Source organism: Nicotiana tomentosiformis, chromosome 5 (genome assembly GCF_000390325.3).
Source record: "Nicotiana tomentosiformis chromosome 5, ASM39032v3, whole genome shotgun sequence".
Classification (NCBI taxonomy): Eukaryota; Viridiplantae; Streptophyta; class Magnoliopsida; order Solanales; family Solanaceae; genus Nicotiana; species Nicotiana tomentosiformis.
The window spans coordinates 56,611,057-56,631,755 of NC_090816.1; the positions used below are offsets into that span (position 1 = coordinate 56,611,057).

The following is a 20,699-nucleotide window of genomic DNA, read 5'->3' on the forward strand; positions in this document are numbered from 1 at the left end:
GTTGGGGACTTAAAAATTCGATATCTTTCTGAATTGATATTTTCTTCTTTATTTGTTCAAGTTTTAATTTTTTCTATATGTTTCTGCTTTTTCCAATATTCACGCTTGAATGATATAGAGAAGTGGAAGCGTTAATGGCATTCCTCCTTACAACCCTAAACCAGAGTGGGCTCTTCACAAGTTAAGGAGGGAAGCTGTAACTAGAGCTAGCACAACAGTAGAGTTGGACAATGTAGTTCAACCAAGGCTAGTAGAGATGGCAGCTAACGAAGAGCGACCAGTGATAGAGGCTGCAAGGCTAAATCTTGCCAATATGACTTAGGCTATTGTTAAGCCTGACATTACTAACCACTTTGAGCTCAAACAATACATGGTGCAGCTAATTCAGTCCATAAGACAATTTGTGGTGCTATCTAATGAAGTTCCATAGTGGCACATCCATAAAATTCATGGAAATTATGGATACTTACAACTATCCAAATGTCTCCAAATATGCCAAATTGAAATTGTTTTCCTTTTCATTTGATCGTACTTGGGATGAATTAGCAAGAAATTTTTGTTCAAGTTTTTTCCAACTAAGAAGACAAAGTCACTGAGAAGCCAGATAATGGGGGTTTAACAAAAGGATGGCGAAACTCTTCATCAAGCCTAGGAAAAAGACGAAGTCTTGGGTCACAATTTTATTGATGGGTTAGACAAAGCGTCCAAAATGAATCTTGATTTAGCTTGTGGGGTTAGTTGCATGGCTATGCATGTAACACCCCGGAAAATTTCGAGGTGTTTTAAGACTATTAAGAAGATTGGCAGGTATTAATTATATTAATTCAGGTATCAACAAGACTAATAATATGAATGATATCAATTGATCATGATAATATATGTATGAGGTGCATCAAGAATGGTTTATGGTCTAAGAAGAGCCCCAAGAATAAGTCAGGTTGGATATTATACGACGGGGTAAAGTTTCAAGTGAGTTCACACAAGACCTAACTTAAAACGAGCATAACTCTCACGATATGAAGTTTTATATGGTTTATGACCTAACAAATGAAAGGTCTATCTGTCTAGCTTCTAATGCTTCAAACCATTTGTAATTTGGAGATTCCTACAAGACGTTATGACCTTTTTACTAAAGGGTGACAGAACAACAATGCAAGTCTTGTGTAGCCTACGCACCATTGCGTAGGCAAATCCAGCAACTTCCAATTGAAGGGGAATGGAAGTCTACCCTGTGTAGCCTTTGTGCGTAGCCTATGCAGGAGGCTACGCAGCTTCAAGGGTCATTTTAAGGAGTTGAAAATGTGGGTTTAGAGAGAGAATGTGTTAGTTCTTCATCTTGGAATGGATTTCTATAGAGAAGGAGGAGCTCTTCCACCATGGATACACTTCAAGGTTAGTTGTTTTGGAAAAAGGATGATTATATAACATCATTTAGTGATAACACTAACATTATTATAGATCAAATCCATACAAAATGGGTTGAATCTTCAAGCACCAAAAAGCGGAAAAGTGAGATTCTTCCACCAAGACGTAATCCCTTCACTTGAGATTTATATATATGTCATATTGGAGTATGGGTAGCATGTTTATGGGTTTTATTTGAATTTATAAAGGTATATTGTATGAACCCTAAGGGTGGGTCATGAGAATGCCATTTTTGGGTAAAGAAGAAGATGAATAGTGATGAATTGATATAAATACATATGTCTTGAGTTTTAATTGATTCCAATAGACTTGATAACTTAATTGATGAACGAATTTAATTGAAAATCACCATTTGGATAAGATACAACACTAGTTCTTGAAATGGATGTTCTTGAACCTAGAGTTTTGTTGGAGAAGGCAATGAATAGTGACTTGATGATATTGGGTAATTAACATAGTATTATTAATGACTCCAAATGAGTATTAAATGATAAGAATTAAATTTAATAGGCTAATGGATGAGCCTATTGGATAATTTGGGATGGTTGAAGGCTTGTTGCCGAATTGTGAAGCCTAAATGGATATTTATGAATATTTTCGTATTTATTTTGATGTAGTTGGGATATCTAATGGTAGGTATTGAATTGTGGTTGATATTTGGACATTTTAATCAATTGGAGCATTGTAGTATTTTCGGAGCTTGAAGGTTGAGATAGGGATTGCTAGGATTTTCGGAACACTATAGTAATTTAAGGAAAGCTCAAATCGAGGTATGTTGGCTAAACTCCTCTCTTAGAATTGAATCCCACGATATTCATATAATTTATGCAAGTCCCAAGTGGTTCGCTATAAAAAAAATATTGGCTATTTTGAATGAGTTGTGTTGAAAGATATATGTTCAATATGTGTACTAAATACTTTTATCATGTTATGTTATCATTTGAGAATGTGTTCAAAGTATGAGTTGTGCATTCAAAATATTTTGACTTCAAGCCAAGTCCAAACAAATGCTATTATGTCAAATCTTGTGAAAAATCTCTATGTGCCTAAGACTCTTAAGTACTCACATGTGTACTAAAAATGTTGATTTGAAATGCCTTGTTGTGGATGATGATGATGATGTTTGAAAGTGAAAAAGGTGAGCATGAAATACTAAATACGGCCGACGTGCCAAAAATGATTTTATAATTATGGCCACTAGTGCCAATGAAATGAAAAGATGTGAAAGAAGTATGAAATGAGATGATTGGTATAAAAAGAATGATGTCTCGAATGAGACGGCCTAGCCGATCAGGTCTTGATTGAACGCCATGCCGCACACATGGTGGTAATTGTGCTGGAAATTATAAATTGAAATTGTGATTGTGGTTGTGGTTGATGTCTCTAATGAGATGGCCTAGCTGATCAGGTCGTGACCGGACTCTATGCTAAAAGTACGGTGGTATTGGTATCGTGAACGGTGGCATATTAGTATTAGAGATCTCCCAACTTAAGATATACAAATTAATTTGAACACTGTCTTGATCCTAATTTGAGTTTTGATGTTGTTTTTGGCTTCCAGTGATATTATGATTGTTATTCCTTGTATTATTTATCATTCTATTGAGAGGGTGTTTTGTCATTCATACTAGTACTATTCCATATGAACTAATGTCTCTTTTGCCGAGGGCGCTGCATCTTCAATGGATGTAGGTGGTTCCACAGCAGGAGACATTGATCAGTGATAACCCTCTTCCCAGCTGACTTGGTGAGCCCCATTTCACATTGAGGTCATGTATCTTTTGTTCCTTGTGTATTGTGTTTGAGGTATAGCCGGGGCCTTGTTGCAGGCATTATCACAGTACTCTTCTGTATCTATTAGAGGATCCTTAGACAAAGTGCGGGTTGTATATTGGTGCTGGGGAAGTCAAGCCATGTTATGTTGTGTTGGAATTACTTGTTCCACTTTAGACCATGAAAATGTGTGTAATTGGTGACTTTAAAATGAAGTAACTTATGGTAATGAATTGGTATTGTACACATGTTCTCCTTATCGTATAATTAACGAAAATATGTATTTGTTTTGTATTCATAAGTGATTTTGGGTATAAAGTATATAACAGGCTTGCTTGACCGGGTTCACTCGGTTGAGCGCCGGTTGCGCTCCCCGATTCGGGGCGTGACAAACTTAGTATTAGAGCCTATGGTTTTAAAGTTTCCTAGGATGTCTCGGAGTTGTATCTAGTAGAGTCCTTCTTATCGATGTGTTGTCGATCACATCTATAATAGGGAGGCTACTTGGGCATTTAGGAATGATACCATTCTTTCATGTTCTTGATCGTGCAATAGAACTGATTGTAAGACTGTTCCTCCTTTATCTCGTGCGTTGCTCTAATGTTCAGTACATGGCACCAAAGAAGAAGGCAAGAACTGGCCAGAGAGCCAATGTCGCCCCAGGAGTGGCAGTTGATCCTATATTTGATGATGCGGGTGAGCAACCAAGGGGTGAGGATATTCCCCTAATTACTACACTGCTTGATTCTACTACAACTGATCAAACTGCACCTGTCCCTACACTAATTGTGGGTGCAACAGTCCCTCCAACTGATATTCCAGTTCCACCTCCAGCTCCAGCTTCTGATTCTGGTATTTTTGATGTTCATCTTAGGGGAGCCATACAGATGTTGGCTCAAATAGTGGCTTCCCAAGCCCAGAGATCGAATGTTGCACCCACTTCTTCCAGTCAGCCAGGGGATTCTGCTAGTTCCAAGGTGAACATGTTTCTCCAGTATTCAGGGGTACTAACCCAAAGGAGGACTGTAACACCCCGAAAAATTTTGAAGTACTTAAGTGGTAAGACCGGTAAATTTTGCAAAGAAAATAATATTTCATGGTGTCGAACTAGGCTTACGTCCGGAAAGTAAAGAAAATTTTTTGGCGAAAAAGTGCATTTTTGCGGTCCATTATGCGACCGAAGAATCACTCTGCAGATAGCATAATGACCGCAGAGTGAGGCAGTTAATTGGACCAATTGGAAGCAATTATGCGGTCGACTATGCGACCGCATAACGATTATGCGGACCATAGTGACCGTATACATAGAGAGTTCTTTTGGCTATTTTGCAACCAACTATGCGACTGATATGCGGTCCGTATATCGGTTATGCGATCGCATACCTTGTTTCGGAGCTCCATTTTTGGGTTTTTAAAACCCGACCCTATTTTGTTAAATACACTCTTTGGGTCATTTTTGAGCTATTATCTGACATTTTAGAGTAAGAGAGGGTGCCCTAGAGTGAGAAGGTGTTCTCCAATATTTGTCCTTCAATTCTTGCCCAAGTTTTAGAATACTAAGAAGGGAAAACTCATTAGGTCTTCATCCTAGAGGTAAGATTCTACACCCTAACCCTCACTTTCAAATTTTGTGTAGAATTGGACAATTAGCAAGATAATTTCTGGGCAGTAGGGTTGATTATTTACATGCATGTGATATCAAGGGGTGTAGGAAGATTGTTGAACTAGGCATGGTAAATATTGGGTTGTGGGATGATGAAATTCTCCATAAAAAGGGCCTTGAAACCGTAATGCACACCTAGTGTTTGATAAAATTCTCAAATGAGCTAGAACCATAATCATCTTCCTAATTTTTGTTCAATTTGTTATATTTATAAAATAGATTGAAGTTGCTAAGAATTCTGGAACATTTAAAGTGTAAGGAAGCTCAAGTGAGGTATGTTGGCTAAACTCTTCTTTAAGAATTGGAATTCCCAATATCCTTGTAAGTCCGAGATGTTGATTATAAATGGAGTATTTTGATATGTTCTGTGATGAAGATATATGTTCAATTCGTGTTTCAAATGCTCTTATCATATTGCATTATAAATTGAGGATGTGTCCCAAACTATGGATTATGTATCCACATGTTAAAATTTCTAGTCGTTATTCATGTGAAAGTTATTATGCCAAGTTGTGTAGAGATTGTGATTGTGATACACCTGCACCCACATACATTGAGGTGAGGTGGTATGACCGCTTTGTGTGGGGATTATGGTATAGAGATTGTGATTGTGATACACCTCCACCCGCATATATATTGGGGTGAGGCAGCATGACCGCTTTGTATAGGGATTATGGTGTTGTGGGATTGCACCTCCACCCGCTTACATTGGGGTGAGGCGGTACGACCGCATTGTGTTTAGTTTTGGTATTGTTGTTGCACCACCACCCACATACATTGTGCTGACGGCGGCATAGCCGCTTTGTGTTGGTATTGGTATCGTTCATGCATTTCCACCCACTTACATTGGGGTGAGGCGGCATAGCCGCTTTGTGTAGGTTCTTGGTACTATGGTTATACATCCACCCGCATACATTGGGGTGAGGTGGCAGGGCCGCTTGATTAGAGTTGTGGTATTGTACGTACACCTCCACCTGCATACATCGGGTGAGGTAGCGGGGCTGCTTTATGTGAAGATGGTTATAGAGGATCTCATCTGAAATCCTATAAATATTGTTGATAGCTTTTAATAAGCTTGCTATGGTTGAGACGGTTATCTATATTATTCTATTGCCGCACTGGTTCATCATAATTATCTTGTATTTCTAAATTCTTAAATTGGTATTTAGTTTTCATACTAGTACTATTCGACGGTACTAATGTCCCTTTTTTCGGGGGCGCTGCATCTTTAAATGGATGCAGGTGGTTCCACAGCAAGAGACATTGATTAGTAATAGCAGTACACCTTCTTCCCAGCTGACTTGGTGAGCCGCACTTCATCCCGGGGTCATGTATCTTTTATTCTTTATATATTATGGTTGAGGTATAGCCGGGGCCTTGTTGCCGGCATTATCATTGTACTCTTCTTTATCTATAGAGGCTCTGTATACATAGTGTGGGTTGTGTATTGGTACTAGGAAAGACAAACTATGCTATGTTGTGGTTGTATTACTTGTCTATTTGAGACTTTAAAAAAATAATGATACATATGGTAAGAAATTGGTAATTGCAGACACGACCACTTTATTGTTTAATTAGGGAAAACATATATTCTCTTTATTCATGAATGAATTTGGGTAGAAGAAATCTAACAGGCTTGCTCGGTCGGGTTCACTCGATTGAGCGTCGGTCACGCTCCATAATTTTGGGGCGTGACAAGGACCCCCAGGACTTCATTGATGAGATGCACAAGACTCTCCGATTTATGCATGCTGCTGAGACGGAGGCAGTGGAATTGGTCTCCTACCGCCTGAAAAAGGTAGCATATTCTTGGTTTGAACTATGGGAGGAGTCCCGTGAGGAAGGGAGCCCTCCAGCGAGGTAGGGTGAGTTTGTTGATGCCTTTATTGATCATTTCTTGCATGCCGAGATTAAGTCAAATCATGACGCTGAGTTTGAGAACTTGAGGCAAGGTAGCCTGAGTGTGTAGGAATACCATATGAGATTTGCGCACCTGTCCAAGTATTCTATTTACATGTTGCCCACTATGGAGGCTAGAGTGCACCGGTTTGTGCAGAGCCTAAATCCCTTGGTAATTAATGAGGTCCAAATGAGCCAGTTATTGAGTGGAAGGGGGGATGATGTGGTGCTTAAGGGTAGGTTTATTTCTTACCTTAAGGCCACGACGATGATCAACAAAGGGTGCATTTACCATTTGGTCCGTGTTACAGACATCGATGTTGAGGCACCTACACTTGAGTCCGTGCCTGTTATGAATAGGGAGATTGATTTTGGGATTGATGTGATGCCAGACACGCAACCTATACCTATTTCGCCCTATAGAGTGGCACCGGTAGAATTGAAGGAACTAAAATAACAATTGAGAGATTTGATAGAAAAGGGTTTCATCCGATCGAGTGTGTCACCTTGGGGCACACCGGTTCTCTTTGTAAGGAAGAAGGATGGGTCACTACGAATATGTATCGACTATCGGTAGCTCAACAAGGTCAAAATCAAGAATAAGTACCCATTACCAAGGATAGATGATTTATTTGACCAGTTGCAGGGTGCTAAGTACTTCTCCAAAATTGATTTACGATCCGGGTATCACCAATAGAAGATCAAGGAGCAGGATGTTCCGAAAACAGCTTTTAGAACCCGATATGGGCACTTTGAATATTTGGTGATGTTTTTTGGGCTAACGAATGCCCCTACAGCATTCATGGATCTTATGAACCGAGTTTTCAAGCCGTTCCTCAACTCTTTTGTGAGAGTGTTTATTGACGATATCCTTGTATATTCACGCAATTGAGAGGACAATGCCGATCATCTCAGGGTAGTTCTGCAAACCCTATATCAGCACAAGTTATATGAAAAATTTTCAAAGTGTGAATTTTTGCTTGAATCTATCACATTCTTGGGTCATGTCATCTCTAGTGAAGGAATTAATGTTGATCCTCAGAAAATTACAGTTGTGAAGAATTGGCCGAGGCCTACAACTCCAACAGAGATTCGTAGTTTCTTAGGCTTAGCTGGATATTACAGAAAGTTTGTGGAAGGGTTCTTTACTCTTGCCTCTCCGTTGACTAAATTGACGCATAAGGCGGTTAAGTTCCAATGGTCAGATGCTTGTGAAAGGAGCTTTCAGGAGTTTAAATTGAGATTGACTACTACACCTGTGTTGACCCTACCAGAGGGTACAAATGGATTTGTAGTATATTGTGATGCTTCGAGAATCGGACTTGGGTGTGTATTAATGCAACATGGCAAGGTGATAGCTTATACTTCTAGGCAACTCAAGAATCATGAAAAGAACTATCCAACACATGATTTAGAACTTGCGGCAGTGGTATTTGCATTGAAAATTTGGTGTCATTATTTATATGAGGTCCGTGTGGATATATTCACGGACCATAAGAGCCTTCAATATATTCTCAAGTAGAAGGAATTGAATCTGAGGCAGAGAAGATGGCTTGAGTTACTCTATCACGACCCAAACAGACGGGCCGCGACGGGTGCCCGAATCCTACTTGTTGAACATCCTTAAGCATGCATTTAAGTTATAGACATGAATAACATACATGAGGGAAATTTATCTAAAAGACATATGTATATATACATGCGAAATATAGTGGGCGAGCCGGCAAGGCTGCTATAGACAACTAAATACCTAAAACTGAAAGCCGACAAGGCCACATATTATCCAACTATACATAAGTATCTACAGACCTCTAATAGAAATACAACTGTACAAAGATAGGACTGAGCCACATCATACTCATATATATATATATACAAGCATATCGTACCAAAATCAAAAGTTGTTCCGTATCAAGTGGAGCGCGCCAACTCTCGCTGATCAAGGATCCTAAAAAGGGTAACCTTTAACCTGTGGGCATGAAATGCCGGCCTCGGGAAATATGGCATCAATACGAATAATGTACTGAGTATGTAAGGCATGAAAATCAATACATAAAAGACATAGATGAAACATGGAATAAAGAAATCCATCTATAAGTCTGAATAACTTTGTAATTTCTGAAACATTTATAATGTCATGCACGTGCATATAAATGTCGTGTCACACATAGGTATAGGTGTACATAACATCATCAAGCCTCTAAGGGCATCCTATCATATTGTCTCGGCCACTGTGGGCAACATCATCAACATATACCAACTGATCAGGTGGTGGTGCGTATATAACGTCGTAACCTTTTCCCATATCCAATATCCATATAATATACATATAGACGCGTATATAACATCATCTGGTCATGGGTTAATGTATATGTATAAATGCATGAAATGCCTAAGAAATACGTTAATAAGATTTTCTTGGAATGCCATAAAAATCAATATACCTTTCGGCTAAACTTTATCAACTGCGTATTATTCTGAGTCCCATGAACAGAAGATATAATAATATGTCACATGGGGAATCAATGACACAGAGACCCCTAGTATTTATATGAATAGAGTCATTTATGAAAACTGTGTCTTTTCTCGTTTCTTCTGTATAATTTGGATCATGCCATAAAGAAAGAAGGGATAGCCTTTACATACCTGGAGTAGGGAAAAATCCGTATGATATTCTTGGAAAAGGTTGTACCGTACTCTTTTAGAATCGCAAAATTAAGAATTGTCTCATATTACTTAAAGTTCTACTCATTTTTAATATACCTTATATATCATACTATCATGGTCATATGGTACCTTGTATGGTACTAGTCCATAAATATCGAGTATTATAGCTCGGATCGTATTTTATCCCCAAATCGGCAACCTTTAACGAAACTCATTTTCTTTAATTCGTGTATCATTTACCCTTCATGGCACTTACTTATCGCTTGTTATAAATAGCATAAATACATTAACCTCAAGATAATCTCATCCCCGAGTCTATGTCGATTAACTGAATGCAAAACTTTAACATACGAAGATGCGAGATGTAACATCCTTCCCCCCTTAGAAACATTCATCCTCGAATCTTTAACATCCCAGGATCTATATATCTTTGGTAGAGTTGCCTTCATAACAATACTACTACCAACTCTTCCTATAGAACTCAATAATTCAATGCCACATAGGACCACAATCATCAATAACGACAATGGTCGTACACTACTAATGATAATAACTAACACAAGAATCCATACACGTACCTTAAGGATGTGATGTCTCAGTCGAACCCTTCTCTGTAGGAGGAATCAAGTACGAATATCTAGACTTCATGTCTTCCTCGGCCTACCAAGTCATTTCTTCCACATTGTTGTTTCTCAAAAGTACTTTTATCGAAGCTACATCTTTAGTTCTCAATCTCCGAACATGTCTGTCTAATATGGCAATGGGAGTTTCTTCATACATTAGCTGCTTTGTGACCTGAACGTCATCAACTGACACGATTCTGGAAGGATCTCCGATACATTTACGGAGCATAGACACATGAAAGACTGGATATACAGATTCCAAATCCGAAGGCAAGTCCAACTCATATGCTACCAGGTTTGAATAGGTCAACCAAAACATGTTTAATCTTGAAATCTAAAACTTTAAGAGAAATTACCAGGGTATCAATGTGCGGCAGAAGAAGTCCATCTGTGTCTTCTTCTGTAAAGGTGATATTGTCTTCGGAGACTTCCCGGAGTCTGTTGCTATGAGTCACCGACACCTTTGTCTTTTTCTCCGCCTAGAAGGTTACATCGTTGATCTCATTCCCCTCAAAAATCATGTTGATAGTTAGTCGAGGAGGCTCTTCACCTATCTTCGAGTGCTTTGCGTTGTCTGGGTTAGGGCCTTAATTGTTCTTAGCCTAGTCGCTTAAGAATTCCCTAAGATGGACATTTTTCAATAGTGTGGCTACCTCCTCGCGCAGATGTCGACAGTCCCCAATTCGGTGGCCATTAGTCCCATAATATTCGTACCATAAATTAGGATCTCTCTATCTGGGATCGGATCTCATCGGCCTCGGGAACCGTGCTTCCTTGATGTTACTCATCGTTGATACTAGCTCCATTATGCTGACATTGAAATTATATTTGAAAAGCTTTGGATATGTGGAATCCCGGGAACTCGATGCCTCTTTGTCCTGCAATGAACTGTTATTTCGGTCATGGTCAACCCTTCTATCGGGGGTGAACCTATCCACCGACCGGAACCCCTTGCTGTAGCATCCTTCGGCCCTCTCGTAGGACAAGAAATGACCCTTAGAAGATCGTTGATCTGCATCAAAATCATCTTTTGATTTATCCCTGTTCGTTTCTCGATCCCGACCTTTGGTTGATGCCAGGAATCTGACCTGATCATCTTCTATCCTTATCTTTGATTCATAGCGGTTATGGGCATATGCCTATGTGGTTGCTTGGAACTCGAGCAAGCTTTCTTTCAGCTTCCAGGAGGCGTCGGAGCTCCTCGGGTTCAACCCTTAGTATATGCCTCAATTGTCCATTCATCTGGTATGGCCAATAACTACATCCTTTATTTATGAAACCTGATCATGAACTCGCATAGCAATTCGGACTCTCCTTCCGAAATACTGAATATGTTCGCCTTTCGGGCCTGGACCTTTTTGGCCCTGGCATGGGTCTTAATGAAAGAATATGCGAGCATTTCAAAAGAAGCGATCGAGTGTTCATGTAGGAGTGAATACCACGTCAAGGCCCTCTCGTGAGTGTTTCTCCAAATTTCTTCAACACGACAGACTCAATTTTATGTTGAGCCAAGTCATTTCATTTCACCGCCGTTTTATAAGTTGTGATGTGCTCCTGAGGGTCTGAATTCCCATCAAACATTGGTATGTCCAGCATTTTCAACCACTTCGGAATTAATTCTGTCATTGTGTTCGGTTTTGAACGGCAATTGTGTATACTTCTTCGAGCCCGAGCCCTTTAATACTAGTGGTGCACCTGAAATGCCAATTATATTGTCGAAGTCAATTTTGGAATAGTTGAGTCAAAGCTCATTTCATAATCTTTCTCACATTATTTCATTACATCGGCACCATTGGCCACAAGTATACCTTTCACTATTGGTATGTTGGCCACACTTTATATCCTCAATTCACCGATTTCACTTCCAACCATCTTTATAGGTTATCAACAATAAGACATTCCCAATCAAGATTTTAGGTACACATATGAGCAATTAAGAGTCTTAAGAATATTGAGATTTTCTCACACAATTTGGCATACTAGCTTTCATTTGAAATATGATTTAAAGCCACATCATTTTAATACACCACCCATACTTTGAAACTCACGGTAACATTATGGAATTCAATTCCAAGAGAGAAAGTTTAGCCAATATACCTTGCTTTGAGCTTTCCTAAATTACTACAACGTTCCGGAAATTCTAGCAATCCCAATCTATTTTGAGACATAACAAAATTGAACCATAATTGGGAAGATATTCATGGTCTTAGCTCATTTGAGCATTTTATCAAACACTAGGTGTGCAAATTTAACCACAAGGTTCTTCTACAAGATTTCTTTCACTCTACAACCCAATCCTTACTTATTTAGGTTCAACAATCTTCCCACAATTCTTATTGGTACATGCATGTATAAATAATACTCTCATACTCATGAATCATACTCCTAATCAACCATCTTCTACCCAAATTCGAAATTGAAAACTAGGGTATGGAACCTTACCTCTTAGATGAAGAACTTGTGGGTTTTCCTTGTTAATCTTCCAAGATTTGAGCAAGACTTGATGAATAATTAGCCTAGGGTTTTCTCTCTCTCTAAAAAAACTCTCCCTTCTCTCTAAAACATCAGAATATTTGCTCAAAAATAACTCTTTGCATGTATTTAACGAAGTAGGGTCGGGTTTTAAAAACCCAAAAATGAAGCTCCAAAACAGGTTCTGCGGTTGCATATGCGACCGCATAATGGATATGCGGACCGCATATCGGTCGCATAATCGCCGACAAAAATGATCAAAAACCTGCTTGAGTCTGCGGTCACTATGCGATCCGCATAACAGTTATGCAGTCGCATATGACCCAATTAACTGCCTCACTCTGTGGCCATTATGCGGTTCGCAGAGTGATTCTGCGGTCGCATAATGGACCGCAGAAATGCACTTTTCCGTCAAACAATTTTCTTTACTTTCCCGTGCATTGTTCAACCCAAAAGGTCCGAGCCGCGGAATTTCTATAATCCTCAAACACGTAAGCCTAGTCCAGCACCATGAAACATTATTTTCTTTGCAAATTTTACCGGGCTTTACACTTAAGTTCTTCAAAATTTTCCATGGTGTTACAATTAGAAGCCTTGGCTGGATGGGTGATGGAGAGAAAGCCCTAGTCTTGAAGAAATGACTTAGCCACTCTCTCTCCCCGACCATGGGGGTATTTTTAGGGCTCCTATGTGCGCGGCTGCATACCTGGGCAAGTGGCCGCGCACACAAGGCAGAAACTCCCAAATATGCGCGGCCGCGCATCTAGCCGCGCATATGACATAGGTTCAGTAAAATAGCCATAAATTTCTGTATGCATATCCAAATGACGAACGGTTTGATGCGTTGGAAACTAGACGCAAAGGGATTTAATGTGATAGGTAGATCACCACCTAAGTCATTATATTGAAAGAGTTCTATTCATTTGAAGTCGGATTTTGTGCCAATTGAAATATCCTTTCCACTTAATGTATCCAACTTGTTCCACACAAGTTCTTGCCATTCATAAAACTCCTTACTATATTCCAACACACCTTAAACATATATTATCAATTCAAAATGATGTGGCTCTATCCCATAGGTCTCCTTTAATAGTCAAATACGTTATTCCCAAATACCGTTGGCGCACATTAAAATCTTAAATCATTAAAAAAAATTTATAGGGCCTTACATTTACTGTTTCTGCAATGTTCTCATCCTCAGCGTCATCAGGAGTTGTCTCCCGTATATGTCAGGGATAACGCCCGCCATGGACCGGAGTTGCTACGTCCTCCTCGTTACGGTGTCACAGACCGAGTTGTGTGTGATGTTGACATCATTAGTTGCCATTTTTTTTTTTTTGCTATGAAACAAAGAATCAAACAAGTTAGTAATAGATACAAGGATCAATTCAATTACACAACTGTTTAAGCCATACGGTGGGCGCCAAATAGTTTACTCGTAAAACAGTACAGTTGAATTTATTACGTGTATATAGACAAGCGAACGGATTTGATCTAAAAATGATAAATGAATTAAATAAAATAAAAGACTGCGTTGAAATCGAGATAAATAGCATATAACTTGGTTCCGGGAGCAAGGCTTCCGAAGGCAACAATAAGAATAATATTAGACAAAAAATAAAGTATTGTTTAGCTTGGAAAAGTGTGTAGTATAAGTTTGCTAAAATTTATGTGTTACAATAGTTGTTGAAGTTGCTATTTATAGATATACCTAGGGAATAAAGTTTTAGGATCAAGCCCCTCTTAAATGACAATAATGGGGGCCATTGATGAATATGTAACGGCATTCCATGAATGCCAAAATTTTCTGTAACGGTTGCGTATTTAATACTATGGAATATTTTTCATTGAATGTCTTCTGGTGACAAGTATTCATTTACTCCCGTTGATTATGTTCCCTTCGGGGTCTACTCGATGCCAACCGAAGTTGTTGTCCTCGGTCTTGGTTTCTACTCGCTTCATCTTCCGTCTGTCTCTGGTTCCACGTGTCACGCTGTCATTCGAGTATTTAATATAAATCGATTTTACCTTATACACACCTCCCAACCCCACCTCCACCCCTACCCTCGTGCCCCACCTCCTACCCCACCCCTACACCTCCAACATCTCCACCGCCACTCCGGCGCCTAAACCCCAACATACCATCTTCCCCTACCCTTACCCATTTCTCATCATATAGTGTTCGCTTATTTTTCGAGGAATATATTTTTCTTCATACCAAACACACCCTTGAACCAGACACGAACTAATCCTTCTCTCTCGGATGTATGCCCGAAATTTTTTAAAATGATCAGCTAATGATTTTGGAATTTTAAGCTAGCGTTTGGCCATAGATTCCCAAATTTGTTTTTAAAAATCTGATTTGGGTGAAGTTTGGTTTGAAGATGAAAATGTGTTTGGACATGATTTTTCAAAATATATTTCACTTTTTATTTGAAAAAACATGAAACATGACTTATACCCACAAGTTCTAAAAACTATCACAAATACCCAATAGTATCATTATCACAAACCATAGCCCTGAACATAAATAAGTTTGGTACAAAATTATCATTTTTATAATGAACTATATAAATCATTAATTACAGTGAAATCCCATTAGAGAATTACGGCTCCTAATTAAGAAGAAAAAGTTAACTGATATGAGTGTTCAGAAAGCCATTTAGCCTACAAATCAAAAGCAAAAGTAAGATGCACAAAGGATTGAGCTGATAAGGGAGCATATTCATCAAATATTTAGTTGGTCGTAATAAATGTGGGCTCTTTTATAAATTATAAAAGTTTGGGGTAATATTTAAAAAAATTTAAAAATGTAACGGTCATGTTTTGGCCCAAAATCATCAATTGAAGTGATTTTGGGATTTTGGATTTTGAATTTGGGATTTTGCTAAAATGTGGACAAAATTTATGGCCAAACATGTGCTTGCCAAATAAATACCAAAAACTCATGGCTAAACGAGTCCTAAAGTTATTGAACTTATGTAAAATAAAGCTGTTTTAAATTTGCATCAACGTTTTGAATTGTTATTGTAAAATAAAGATAAAAGTGGCACACAAACTAAGACTAGGTAAAAGTTGGAAAGGAAATACAACAACAGATTATGATAATCGAAGAATTGATTACGCTGTGCAACAAAGACAGAGCAGCCAAATGAATATTAGAGAATCAAGTCAAAATAAGCCAACTCAACAACTAACATAAGTTCTCCACTTACTACCTCTCTAAATTCATAGATCAGCCGAAAGCGTCGCAGTTGCCGGCGAAAAAATGGAAAAACATTTAATTCAACCGGCAGTGGCTGCACTTGTTTCATCGGTAATCGCCATTAGAGCTCACAAACGGAAGTCTCTCAACTTGTCCGGCGCCATTTCTGGATTCATTGTCATGTTTATTCACCTTGCCGTTAATTACAGGTTTGCAACAGTCGCATAAATACTCTATTGTTAGTTGTTGATTTCTGATTTTTGATCTGAAATTCGTATGGCTGGAGTTATTAGGTTTGGAGCAATGCTGCTGGTGTTCTTTTTTACTTGTTCAAAGTTTACCCTATTTGGAGAAGATAGAAAGAGGAAACTTGATGCTGATTTTAAAGAGGGTGGTCAACGCGATTGGTAATACTCCCATTTCTCTCATTGTATGACTCTTGTGTACATAGATGGTTCTATCATGAAATTGAAACAATAAATTAACTAGTTGAAGTAATACTTTATATATGCGAATAAGATTTTCTAACAGTAGAGGTTCTTCAATTCTCAAACTTACATATTGGTCTCTATGCGCTGACACTGGACCTATACAAGAACCATAATTACTCATAACCTATTGATAAGTCTATCAACATGTTAGAAAATTTTGAAAAAGAAAAAATGAGAAATTTAGGGCGGTGATATATGATTCATTTTCCATTATTTTTGCTATTTCTCTTGAATTTAGTGTTGATTGATGGCAAAAAGGTTCTGTTGAAATTTAGTGTTGTTGAAGTATGTCTGAGCTGAAAGCACGAGCCACGTGTAAATTTTACATTATATTCACCTTATAGTGTTGCTTAATCTTCATACTTTGCGGTAATCCATGAAAACCACACATAGATTCCTTGGGTTATGATGTTACGTGATTAATGCCAGTTTTATTGTGGATCCGATGCCATGCTGCTCTAACCATCCAAGCACTATTGCACCACGCCTAGATGTCGATGTGGCAGGACTAACTTCTTTACCCATACTCGTTCTTGATGTAGGAACCTTTGCTTATACTCCCTCATGTCGAGGTTGTGATGTGATAGAACCCCTTTACTAATTTTTATCACACCCAAGTACTAATGTAACCTGTGTCTACGTGAGCACGTCCCGATGTATACATTTTGAGAATTCATCACAATTTGATTTGTTTTACGCTAGCTATTGACCTACCACAACCTTCAGCTCCTTCCGGGCTTGAAACCGGTATTGTGAGCAAGATCACATAGGCGGTGCTTAGAAGCACCATGTTAAATTACAAAATTGTTAACTGGTGCCTTCATCTCATCTCATACCTTTCAATAGGTGCAAAGGAAGGACTGAGATGAGATGAAGATACCTCATACCAGTTAATAATTTTGAAATTTAACATGGTGCTTGTATCCTCTGCCTGTATGAGGTACTACTTTCTGAAAAATCTTGTTTAGTTGCTTGTCTAGTTATTTTAATAAGGGCTTATCTAACATTTATTACAGTTTTGACTAAATATTTAAAATTGAAGTTTTCTTGAAGCAGTAAGAACTTTGACAATGTAGTGTTTTCTGATTTCTAGATGGAGAATGTGATGAATGCCGGAATTAAGTCTTTTGTAGAAGTTTTCTCAATTAGTCTGTGCTTTTTTGGATTGAGAACGAGGACAGTTAAGTGAATGTGAATATTTAGTCTTTAGTAGAAGTTCTGTACATTAATCTGTGTTTTCAAAGCACGTTATGTGCTTTGTGCTTAAAACCAATATTATCTACCAAATTTGTCGGTGTTGCAAACTTTCAGAAAAGTTCATTGTAGCCCTTATATTTGCCATAAGAAAATGATATCCTGACATCGTAAAATTTACAACTCACCTAGTCATTATGTGATAGGAATAAGAAGGAAGGGTATCATTTTGACGCTTTATTCAAGACCAGTGTTATTTCAGCAGAATGTATTTTTAAATTTGTGTGATTGGATACCAAGTAACCTTGTAGAAAGCCCACAGGTAATTGTGTGAGAGAGTTGTTAGCTTTCTTCATTAGCATTTTACTTTGCGTTTACAGGATTCAAGTCTTGTTCAACAGTGGCATTGCTACCCTTTTGGTCCTGACTGCATGGAAGATGATTGGGTCACAGGACAAGTGTCTGGATTCAAAAGAGTCACGCACAATAACATCTTTAATTGGTGGTATCATTGGTCAGTATTGCTGCTGCAATGGGGACACATGGTCTTCAGAGCTTGGGATACTTAGTAATGAGGAGCCTCGGCTTATTACAACCTTCAAGGTGGGAATTTAAAGCTTTGACATCTGCTTAATCCTTTAGCCTGACATAGGCGAAAACAATGCACAGTGCCTTTTCTCTTCAATGATGAATAGTTATCAAATGCTGATTATGATTAAGCTTTTACTTTTTTCTTTTTCGTCCTTACAAATTTTGATTAGTTTATTGATAGTCAACTATGAGCTAGTCTCATGATAAACTGAGTTCTTCCCAGCTTAAGCCTTGAAACATGATAACTACCTTAAAATTTTTCATGATAATCAGTTTAAAATGATGCTTTATGTCGACCCTTTTTGAACTATTATCAGAAGGTAAAAGATTTAAGACATTATGTTTCTCATTTCTCCCTTATACTTAAAATCAGCCCGTTCGAAGGGGTACAAATGGTGGAGTGACAAAAGCAGGACTCTTGGCTGCAGCAGCAGCAGGCGCTGTCATTGGATTGACATTTGTAGTCCTGGGATTTTTCACTACAAAATGCACATCTGATGTGACTGTAAAGCAGCTTTTGGTGATACCACTTTCTGCATTGGCTGGAGTATGCGGTAGTGTAATTGATTCTTTATTGGGAGCAACACTGCAATTCAGTGGATTCTGTACTGTTCGGAAGAAGGTTAGTCGTAATTAATATCTTAAAAGAACTAGTAATTGATTTGTTTATGCAAGAAATAGTAGAGAGTAGCCAATCAGCCCACCCCCTCTTCTCTGGAAATGAAAACCAAAAATGTAGAAAACATCTGTCAGTGCATTTTCTAAAACCATAAAAGCAATCCGTGCCATTTTTTGCTGAGATGGTTGAAGTCCATATCTGAGTTGCAGCGTGTAATGTATTGCTAAGGTGGGGTCTCGCTAAAAATAATTCAAACCAAATAACAACAACAAACCCAGTATATTCCCACAAGTGGGGTTTGGATTCAAAAAAAAAATATATATATAAAAATATCTCTAAATTATGCAAATTTTGTGGAATATTTATGTTATAGCTTGCAAAGTGTGAATTTCTTTTCTATTCTCAAGTTGTAGATAAGTAAATGATTGATTTGCTAGATAAAGTATGCTATTTTTCTTCAAATTTACCCTGGTTTTGGTTCAGATTTTGAGAATCAATTTCTATCTCGTCTTGAATATTTCCGTTCGTCGTGGTCAAAGTATCCAAAATTGTTTGACCAAATCCGGTATGAATCTCATGCTCGCACCCATACTAATGTTGTGTCGACACAGATGCGACACCTAAACTGTCGTGTCAGAGCAACTTAGATTATAATTTTATAAGTATTTCAGAAGATCTAGTAAGTTATGATTAATTTTCTTTGTGCTCTAATATCCAATCAAACGTTCTTTTAGCAATTGAAAGGTAAATGGAAGCAGTCTTTTTTGCATACCTAAATTAAAGGATTATAACTTACTGAACCAAAAGAAGAGATACAGCCAGTCTACTGTATGTTTATGAAATCATTTCTCAAAAACAAATTGCCGGTAGTTGTGCTTTTTTGCTAAGGAGATTTATTGAAAATATCTTAGAAGTATCGTTAAAAAAACTTTTGTTGATTCTAAGTGGTATCTTGATATTTAAAGCGAAGATATACCCCAGAAAATATTTGGAGAAAAAAAGGATACCGAGTTCATTATGTAAAGGAGCAAATGACTAAACAACAAGAAACAAGACTTTGGTTATTGATGCTTCATAATTCGGAGTTTAATATGGTGATATTTTACCTTGCAGGTGGTTGGGAAGCCAGGGCCAACTGTGAAGAGAATATCTGGTCTTACTGTCCTTGACAATAATACCGTGAACCTCGTATCGATATTGCTGACAACAACTATAACCTCATTTGCCGCCTTATACATTTTTTGAGTGTGTCCACCCGACTCAATATAAATTCTGCAGAATTTTGTATCCTTCGTTCAACAATGTAGAGGATTCTGATCATCATGCAATAAATGCTACTTACTTTCAGAATCCATATCGAGATTAAGGGTGTGTTTGGTACGAAGGAAAATATTTTTCTTCTGGAAATGAATGATTTTATCACTTATTTTTTCATGTTTGATAGGTGAGTGGAACATTTTTTGTGAAAAATATTTAGTGGAAGTGGGGGTGGGGATAGCGGGATAGGCGGTGAGAGGTAGGGTTGTGGGGGTGGGGGCAAGTGGGGGATGAGAGAGAGGGTAGGGTGAGGGTAGGGGCGAGGGGCGAGGGGCGAGGGTGGGATGTGGGGGTTAGGGGTAGGTACGGGGGTGGGTGGGGATGGAGAAAAGGATGAGGAAGGTTGAAAAAAATTTGAAAAATGTTTTCCCTCCTCTTGGTGTTGAAAATATTTCCCTCCAATTGATAGAATTCATGAAGAAAATATTTTTCACAACATTTTAGCCAACCAAACATGGAAAAATTGGTCATACCAAACACACTCTATGTTTACTCTAAAATCGGATAACAATTAAATTTGTACGCGATTTTAAGGATATGCAGATTGATTCAACACAAATAATCAAGAATATTAGATATACGAGATTTAGATAAAATGTATGATCAAACTAGTAGTAATATTACGGCCTAGCTCGAGCCTAGATTGAAAAGTAGATTTGCCCTCGCTCGGACCGTTGGTTCGAACCCAAATCGGATGAAGAACATACAGTTAAGTTAGGGCTTTTGCAATTGCTAGAAAGCAGAGAAATGAATTTGTATT

General features: G+C 38.2%; 1 protein-coding gene across 1 annotated transcript; it reads left to right on the top strand.

The window, feature by feature from the left end:
- The first annotated feature begins 15,619 nt into the window (after positions 1 to 15,619).
- On the top strand, positions 15,620 to 19,976 carry LOC104103152 (protein PGR). The gene is made up of 5 exons (XM_009611039.4): positions 15,620 to 15,936; positions 16,021 to 16,134; positions 17,793 to 18,015; positions 18,377 to 18,625; positions 19,736 to 19,976. The coding sequence occupies exons 1-5, from the start codon at positions 15,791 to 15,793 to the stop codon at positions 19,865 to 19,867; spliced, it is 864 nt and encodes a 287-aa protein (XP_009609334.1). The 5' UTR covers positions 15,620 to 15,790; the 3' UTR covers positions 19,868 to 19,976.
- Positions 19,977 to 20,699: the final 723 nt, after the last annotated feature.

What these genes read in the sequence shown, in the direction of transcription:
- LOC104103152 (XM_009611039.4), top strand. Translation starts at nt 15,791, where the DNA reads ATGGAAAAACATTTAATTCAACCGGCAGTGGCTGCACTTGTTTCATCG. An exon ending in CACCTTGCCGTTAATTACAG is followed by an intron (nt 15,937 to 16,020) that starts GTTTGCAACAGT and finishes TGGAGTTATTAG; the next exon opens with GTTTGGAGCAATGCTGCTGG. An exon ending in GAGGGTGGTCAACGCGATTG is followed by an intron (nt 16,135 to 17,792) that starts GTAATACTCCCA and finishes TTGCGTTTACAG; the next exon opens with GATTCAAGTCTTGTTCAACA.